Below are 8,224 nucleotides of genomic sequence, written 5' to 3'. Positions count from 1 at the left end.
GCCGCCATACTAAATCCACTTCGCTTCCTTCTGCTCGGCCGGTGACGAGGACAGTAACCGTCTCGTCTCGGTATCCGAATCCTGTTCCTGCTCATCATCCTGAGCGCGCGCCTCGTAGTGGGTCGGCCGGTGCGCCGGAGTGTTCGGTGCCGTTCCACCAGCCGGCTGTGGTTGCGCACGCTTCACTCGGTTCGGGCTGCTCGGTGTGGCGTCGAGCAGCGCGTACGGCATGTGACAGTTGCGGTCGGAAAAGGCGGGAAAGTACTGACGGTAGCAGAGATAGGACAGCACGATCCCGATCAGCGAACCGACCGTCACGTCCTGCCAGTGGTGATGGTAGTCGCACGTTCGGCTGATCGCGATCATGGTGGCGGCAAATAGGGGCAACCCGGCGGCAATCACGCGCACCGACCGGCCCCGGCCCCGTTCGTTCATCAGGTGCAGCTTGCCGATAAGGTACCAGGTCAGGAAGCCGAGCCCAACAAAGGCGACTGTAAAAGAGGTACAAAAGCGACACATGAGAGACACACACACACTTGGGATTCGATTCGAGGGGAAACGTACAGGAGGAATGGCCGGATGGGAAGCTCTTGCGCCCGTCTATCAGTGCGCGCATGTCCTTCCCGGTGCAGTGCAGCTCGTCGTTCGGCACACCGTCCGGGAAGCAGCGCCAGAAGAAATCCGGCCGCGGGCGGCCGACCGCAATCTTGACCGTGTTCGTTATCACCCCGTTCAGGCCGAGCCCGAGTGTGAAGGCGAGCACGGTGCAGCGCAGCTCCTGCCGGTCCCGCGTCCTCAGATAGTGCAGCGTGAATGCCAGCCCCGGCACGCCGAGCACGATCGGCCAAAGCATGGTCAGCGGTACGTAGCTGTCCGTGCGGGGATTCCGGTACAGCCACAGCTCTTCCGGCTGGATCTTGCGCACGAACGGGGCCTTAAACTCCAGCGCACTGGGGAGAAAAAGGAAAAATAGCAAACAGATGAGTGCATGGGTTACGGTGGGGGAGCCGGCTGCCCTGCTTACATGTAAATACACGTCAGAGCAATCCGCACGACCGTTTCCAGCGGCAGGTTGTATTCCGGGGCGCGTGGAAGTTTCTTCTGTCCCGTCGTACCGCCGCAAGCGTACGCCACGCCGGACATGCCCTTGGACGTCATGTCCGGTTTGCAGTAATTGCACAAACACACACACTCACTTTTGTTATCACTCCAAACCGTGACACGCACTATAGTGTTCCAGAGGGCACGAGAAGCGTCCTGGTCCGAAGCGTGCGAAAGTTTCAATGTCGTACGATGTCGGGCCGGGAGCGAACGGGACACATTGAGTGAGTGAGAGTGAACGGCACAGGCAGCTGCTTCGCGAAAGAGATAGCCGTGGAAAAAGGTAAACATGATCATGTGCGTAAACAATGGGCCTGTGGAACGTTGGCTACAAGCAAGTACAGCGAAGTGTGAAGAAACAGGTGAAATGATTTACATCACCCAAATAGCAGATGATTCATCGGAAAGTTTGGCTAATTTTTTGTGTTAGATATTTATTACGGTGAATTACTGAAACTAATAACATGAAATGTACATACACCGGGATACTTCCACACACACACTTACAGCTCCGTCTTACGCTTCTGGAGCAGCTCGAACATGTTTAGGTAGCTGCTCAGCCGCACCCGCACGTTGGACCGCTCGACGATCGTGTCCAGCGATCGGGCAAACCGTTCCTTCGCAATGTTCAGCGACGGAGGCCGCAAAATCCCGAACCACGCACTCGGATCGATACGGGATGCTCCGTCCTCCGCGTCGCCCACCGGATGCCGCTCGAGCGTACGGTGCTGGATGGGGTCCGCGTCGTCTTCGACCGCTTCCTCCACCTGCACGGTGGCCAGTGCCTGGAAGGGTTTGTAGTCCTCCGTCGGCAGCTGCACCGCACTGACCGCATTCGGGCCCTTGGTGAAGCGCGTGTGTGCCAGCTCCATCTGGCCCTCGGTGGTGAGGCGCGCAATGTCCTGGCTCAGCCGAACGTCCTGCTCGATCAGATCGAGCGAGTTGAGCAACAGTTTGTCCATCAGCTCGCACAGCTCCTCCTTGGAGGCGTTTTCCATCGTCCAATTTTTCGTGTGCAATCCCCGTAAACAGAACGGCAGCAGGCGGGTCTTGTTTTGGTTTTCCTTTGCGTCATGTGATTTTGACAGCTGTCAGTCGCCGCTCCGCGCATTTGCCATGTCGACGCAGAGCTGTCAGACGAGCCACCGAGCTGGAAAGGTGGCGTGCAAAAGCAGCAAAATAGGAAAGTTTTGTTTGAGCAGTGTGGTGTGGCTTTCTTTTGGGTGAATTGTTTGCAATTTGGAGTGTCCGTGCGGCCGCGACGCAATGTCGAAAAGCGAGACGAAAGAAGCCACCATACGGCAGCTTTACACGGAGCTGAACAAATACTGCTCCAGCGCCGACTACGACAAGGCACTGAAGGCAGCCAACAAAAGTAGGTGGCCTTGGCTTAGTAAAGCATTTTGGGCATGGAAATAGCTTACTTACTGCAACGATTACTTCTTCCCGTTTTAGTTATTGGACTCGACGCTACCGAATGGAAGGCGGCGAAATGTAAGCTGGCCTGTCTGATACAGAACGGCAAGTTCGAGGAGGCGATCAAGTTCATCGAACGTGGCACCTCCATCCCGGACACCACGTTCGAGAAGGCGTACAGCGAGTACCGGCTGAACCGGGCCGAGGACGCGTTCCGTACGATCCAGGCCGTGGCCCCGGGCGGAGGAGGTGGTGCGGACCAGTGGGCTGGGCTGGCGCCGAATCTGAAGGAGCTGCTCGCCCAGATCCTGTACCGGTTGGAGCGGTTCGACGAGTGCTTCGAGCTGTACCGGAACATCATCAAGAACACGCACGACGACTACGATGACGAGCGGCGCACGAACATGAGCGCGGTGGCCGCGAACCAATGCATCGTCGGTAGCGGCGGGAAGCAGCAGTCGGCTGCCGCCACCAATCTGCCCGAGGACACGTACGAGCTGACGTACAATGCGGCGTGCGCACTGGCCGGCCGCCGGGAGTACGGCGAGGCGGAGCGGAAGCTGCGCACGAGCGAGAAAATGTGCCGCGACTCGCTCGAGGAGGACGGGGCCAGCGAGGAGGACATTATCGACGAGATTACCATCATCAAGGTGCAGCTGGCGTACTGTCTGCAGATGCAGGGCCGCGTCAAAGAAGCGTCCGCACTGTACGCGGACGCACTGCGCCACAAGACGAACGATGTGGCGCTGACCGCGGTCGTCAGCAACAATCTCGTTGTGATTAACCGCGACCAGAACGTGTTCGACTCGCGCAAGAAGATGAAGGTGGCCACCTCGGAGCAGGCGGACCAGAAGCTGACCAGCCGGCAGCGCAAGACGATCGCGTTCAACAACTGTCTGCTGGCGTACTTCGCCAGCCCGTCCGAGTGCGGACTGCTCGCGAGCCGGCTCGCCAACGCCCATCCCGACCTGGAGTTCCAGTCGCTGCTGGTGCGCGTCAGCCAGCTGGCCCGCGACAAGAAGTACCGGGAGGCGGTCGAGCTGCTCGAGGCGTACGCGCAACGGCTGCCGGCCGGGCGTACGACCGAGCTGCTGCAGGTACGGTTCGCCATCGTGCAGCTGCAGCTGGTGGCCGGCAATCGGAAGGCGGCGATCGAGACGCTCGAATCGCTCGGCGAAGCCCGCTACCAGCCGGGCGTCGTATCGGCCCTGGTGACGCTCCATCTCGGCCTCGACAACAAGCAGGCGGCATCGGAGATACTGAAGAGTGCGGTCGAGTGGTACAAGCGGCAGAAGAGTGCCACCATCAGCGACAGCGATCTGAGCGACATGTGGCGCCAGGCCGCCAGCTTCCATCTGCGGGGCGGCGAGCCGGAAACGGCCGCCAAGAGCCTGGAGGAGCTGCTGCGCACCCACCCGAACGATATGAAGCTGCTGGCGCAGCTGGTGATCGCGTACGCGCAGTTCGATCCGAAGCGGGCGCAGCAGGCGAGCAAGCGGCTGCCGGCCCTGGAGACGCTCACAACCGTGTCGGAGATCGATGCGCTCGAGGCGACGAACTGGATGATGATCGCGAAGGCGGTCAAGCGCAAGCCGAACCAGCCGGCGGGCGGTGGGCGCACGACGGGCGACCAGTCCCCGGGCGCCGGTACCCCGTCCGCCGAGCAGCAGCAGCAGGCCGCCCGCAAGCAGAAGCGCAAGAAGCGCAAGGGCAAGCTGCCGAAGAACTACATTATCGGCGTGCTGCCCGATCCGGAACGGTGGCTGCCACGGTACGAGCGTACCGGCTACCGGAAGAAGCGTGACCGCCGCGTGAAGGAGATCATCAAGGGCAGCCAGGGCACGGCGTCCGGGCAGGCCGACCAATTGTGAGTAGCGTTTGGCATTCGATGATCACTCCACTGATATGATATTGTACAAAGTTTGATTTTAATCTTTTTTGTATCTTTTTTTTTCTTTCCCCACACACACACACAGCGACATGAGCAAGGCGTACAACCAGACGAAGAACTCGCCGGCCACACCGGGCAGTGGTGGTGTGACGCAGCTGGAACAGAATGCGGCAGCTGCCGCCGCCACCCGCCAGCTGCCACGCAAGAGCCAGCACAAGAAGAAGAAGGGCAAGCACTAGAGGCAGGAATGGGACGGAATGCTCCAAACCGGGAGAGAGAGAGAGGGGGGGAAGGAATTATGGAAATGAATGGAAATAAATATACTTTAACCGCTTTCAAATTTCAAACCGGCTCACTCAAGTTGGTTTCTTTCTGGTCGTTGAAGTCCTTTGATGTGCCAAGACAAAAGACAAAAGACCGATGATAAAAGACAAGATATGTATCTTTATTAAGACTATTTTGGTATGAAATGTACAATCGAGCAGATTGTGATAAACATGTTACATTAAAAAAGGCGTTGCAAACAAACAAAGAATCAAAGCAACCACAGATTAAGGCACGCGCTTGTCTCACAGTTCGATGTTAGGCTGGCCGTCCGTCAGCACCACCGAAAGCACTTCCGCACAGATAAAACGAGGCACGGTGCATTCCATTGTCGTTTTCCGCCGGTAGCAACACCTCGATCACCACGCGACTATCGCCCCGGGCAAACATGAGCATTTTTTTGCCCGCCAATTCCACGTACTGCTGCTGCTGCTGCTCGAGGGTTTTATCGCGCTGCTCCAGCACGACCGCAGTGCCGTAGGTAAGAAGAGCGCTGAGCGCTTGGTAGATGCGGCTGTGGCTCCAATCGTTGCGCAGTGCGGGAATCAGCTCCAACCAGCAGGCAGCCCGTTCCGGTGGTCCGAAGCATAGCGTACTCGTGCCGCTGCCTGCTGCCTCCGCTGTCGGAAGCATCTTGCGAACTTCGCCGATCAGCTCGGCCTCGTCGCCCAGCGGTCCGTCGGCACCACGCTTAGGGTTGAACGCAAAGTATCGGTCCATGTGAAGCAAGTGCACTTCCTCGAGCAGTCGGAGAAAGCGTGCCTTGCACGTTGCTTTAGGCGGCGAGCTGACGGTGGCGCACTGTTTCCAGAGCGCCAGCACGCGGTAGTACACCTGCGGCACGGTACCGTCCTCAAAGCCGAGCGCATAGTCCAGGGCGTCGGCCAGCGTCAGCGGTGGATGGGTGTCGGTGGCGCACGCGAACAGTTCCTTCAGCAGCTCGATCGTTTCCAGCTGCCGGAGCGTATCGTCACCGGCAGTCACGGTGCGGATCCAGGCACGGTTCGCCCGTGGCAGCAGCTCCGGATTGGCCCCGTTACAGAGGGCCAGGAAGCGTTCGTCCCGCAGCAGGAGGGCACGCAGATGGACGGGCACCGCCAGGAACGGTTTCGCCTCGAACGCGCACAGCGCACTCACGACGATCCGCGTCTGCTCGAACTTGAGCGAGCCTACCCCCAGCTTGGCCAGCTGCTCCAGCGCGGCCAGTGCGTCGTTGTAGTCGGCGGGCTGGTGGCAGCCGAGCCAGCGAAACAGTGCCTGATCGCCGCCCTCGATGCAACCGGATTCGCGCAGCTCGTTTAACGCTGCCGTCCGATCGTGATCGAAGGCAGCGAGCTGCTTTAGCAGCTCCGTACGGTTCAGCCCTTCCGCCCCGGACATGAGTGCGCGCACGGTTGCGAACGAAAAGCGATGCCCCCGGCCGAGGGTGATGCAATTGGTCACGGCGCACGCAATGTCCGGCAGACTTTTGACCAGCTGCAGCAGACGCACCACATCGGCGAGCGTATCCTGCGTCAGCGGTTGCCCGACCGAGCGGCACACATTGCCGATCTCGCTCCTGGACGATTGCAGAAACAGCAGCACCATCTTCAGATGCTCCCAGTCGATGGAGAACATCGTGTCGAACTGCAGCGTGTAGCCGAACAGCTTGATCGTGGTGAAATTATCGTCCACCGTGAAGCTCACCTGCTTCTCGAGAACGTCGACGACCAGCTGCAGGTAGCGCTCCGCCTGTGTGCCACGGATCTTCACGCGCACCAGGTCGTACGCTAGATTGGGGCAGGTGGTGCAGAAGAACTTTACCACACCGTCCAGCTGCATCGTGCAGATGAGCCGCTCCACCACGGCCCAGCTAAAGGACTCCCGGTAGGCGAAGCACAGCAATGCCCCGAGCTCGATCTGCTCGCTGGTGGAGAGCGTTTTCCAGCCGCACACGGTACCGACCACCGTCGAGGCGATACTGCCCGTGGCCACCTTCTTTAGCCCACCTGCAGTGTATCGTGGAGAGAGAGAGAGAGAGTGAAATGAAAGCATTATTCGCACACGTTAATGACGCAGGCGCCTGCTCTTACCGCTCAGCAGCTTTTCCGCCCGTTCGAGCTGCACCAGCCGGTCGGCCGGTATCAGCCGGCGCAGCTTCTCCACCCGACAGGCCGCCGTCAGCCCGGCGCCGGCAAACGAGGTCAGGCTGAAGGCGAGGGCGACGGCGCGGCCAGTCACCACCTTGCCGCTCTCGTGCTTGCAGCCATCGACCAGGCTCGAGAGGGAGAAGCCACTGCTGGCAGCGGTGGACAGCACCAGCAGCGGCAGCCCTACCGCGGGCCCGAGCGGTGTCATCGACAGCACCGACCCAACCACCGTCCCGACGGTCGTAATGTTGCGGAACGTGTCGGCCACACGCTCGATCCGGTGCCGTTCGATCGTCAGCATCGGGTAGGGTGCACCGGCCTGCACGGCATAGCGCAGGCGGCCATCCTGCGGCACCCACAGCACGCAGGCGGGCAGCGTGTTCGACGCAATAAACTGCGCAAACCGGTCGTACTTGCGGTTGGCCAGATCGACGTACACGCAGTCGGCTGAGCGGGCCGCTTTCCGTACGCGCATCAGGAAGCTCGACTGCAGCTCTCCTCCGTCCACCTGCATTACCAGCGGGATGAGCTGGAACTCGAGCGTCGGCATGCGGAACACGATCTGTTCCAGCTGCTTGTACAGCTTCCGGTCGGGCAGCAGGTCCGGCCGCCCCATGTCCTCCATCGTATTCCAGCCTGACGAGCCCGGCTGCAGCTGGCCGAGCGCGAACGCCAGCAGATTGGCCGCGTGCGGTGGGCTTTCGAGCTGGTAGAATTCCTCTCCGGGCGGGAAATTGTCTAACTCTCTTTCCACCCCGCGGTGCAGGAAGTCGTGCATGATGCGGGCAATATGCACAGTCGACATGGTGTGTGTGTGTGATGCTACACCGGATGAGCGAGTATTGTTTTGCGATCTCCTGCGTGGCACCAGCTTTCCCCTCAATACGATGCACCTTATCCACTGGCCGGCGGATGTACTGTCTGCGCGTTTTCACTGGAAGAAATTGTAAGCCATTTAGATAAGCGAGGCAAACGATAAGCCTAAGATAGCTACAAAGAGATTACGTTCTGCGCTGTTGCTATCGAATGTGCCAAACAACTCGCACATAAACACAGCAGCGGCAGCAGCACGTCATGACTGCAGTCTGTATGTCAGGCGGTAGCAACGGGTGCGATTGCGCTAGTTGAGTAACCCTGCCAGGCGTGCAGTAGGCGTGTTCTGATGCACCGTTGTAGCACACACTGTGGTGGACTGATCATCGATGTCATCGGTTGAAAAGGCGAAGGTAGAGAATTTGGGAGCCAGAATCGACCGTTAGTTTGAACGATCGAAGGATCCGTGTACTGTTGACCGTTGACCACTGATGACTCCGGAAACATGAACGTGAGTTTTTCTTTTTACCGAATGTTGTTCTTGAACTCA

The 8,224-nt window shown here is 59.3% G+C and overlaps 4 protein-coding genes across 5 annotated transcripts; 1 reads left to right on the top strand and 3 right to left on the bottom strand.

The window, feature by feature from the left end:
• Position 1: 1 nt before the first annotated feature.
• Positions 2–1,497, bottom strand: LOC120952297 (phospholipid phosphatase 4). Its single transcript, XM_040371568.2, has 3 exons — positions 1,025–1,497; positions 565–950; positions 2–491 (listed from the first exon to the last, which is right to left on the bottom strand). Exons 1-3 carry the CDS (start codon positions 1,396–1,398, stop codon positions 10–12), a joined length of 1,242 nt encoding a protein of 413 aa, XP_040227502.2. The 5' UTR covers positions 1,399–1,497; the 3' UTR covers positions 2–9.
• An 18-nt stretch (positions 1,498–1,515) lies between these two features.
• Positions 1,516–2,190, bottom strand: LOC120952299 (uncharacterized). Its single transcript, XM_040371570.2, has one exon. The coding sequence runs from the start codon at positions 2,097–2,099 to the stop codon at positions 1,605–1,607; it is 495 nt and encodes a 164-aa protein (XP_040227504.2). The 5' UTR covers positions 2,100–2,190; the 3' UTR covers positions 1,516–1,604.
• A 40-nt stretch (positions 2,191–2,230) lies between these two features.
• LOC120952294 (signal recognition particle subunit SRP72) lies at positions 2,231–4,755 on the top strand. The gene is made up of 3 exons (XM_040371561.2): positions 2,231–2,476; positions 2,557–4,384; positions 4,494–4,755. The coding sequence occupies exons 1-3, from the start codon at positions 2,368–2,370 to the stop codon at positions 4,645–4,647; spliced, it is 2,091 nt and encodes a 696-aa protein (XP_040227495.2). The 5' UTR covers positions 2,231–2,367; the 3' UTR covers positions 4,648–4,755.
• Positions 4,756–4,832: 77 nt separating this feature from the next.
• LOC120952291 (uncharacterized) lies at positions 4,833–8,205 on the bottom strand. 2 transcript variants are annotated; one of them, XM_040371556.2, is made up of 3 exons: positions 7,856–8,205; positions 6,805–7,795; positions 4,833–6,720 (listed from the first exon to the last, which is right to left on the bottom strand). In XM_040371556.2, exons 2-3 carry the CDS (start codon positions 7,664–7,666, stop codon positions 4,991–4,993), a joined length of 2,592 nt encoding a protein of 863 aa, XP_040227490.2. In that variant the 5' UTR covers positions 7,667–7,795; positions 7,856–8,205; the 3' UTR covers positions 4,833–4,990. The 2 variants fall into 2 exon arrangements, with proteins under 2 accessions (XP_040227490.2, XP_040227491.2); XM_040371557.2 differs by having other exon boundaries at positions 7,867–8,205.
• Between the last annotated feature and the right edge of the window lie 19 nt (positions 8,206–8,224).

Source organism: Anopheles coluzzii, chromosome 2 (assembly GCF_943734685.1).
Source record: "Anopheles coluzzii chromosome 2, AcolN3, whole genome shotgun sequence".
Taxonomy (NCBI): Eukaryota; Metazoa; Arthropoda; class Insecta; order Diptera; family Culicidae; genus Anopheles; species Anopheles coluzzii.
The sequence above is the reverse complement of the archived record's forward strand: the minus strand, read 5'-3'. Positions and strand labels throughout refer to the sequence as shown.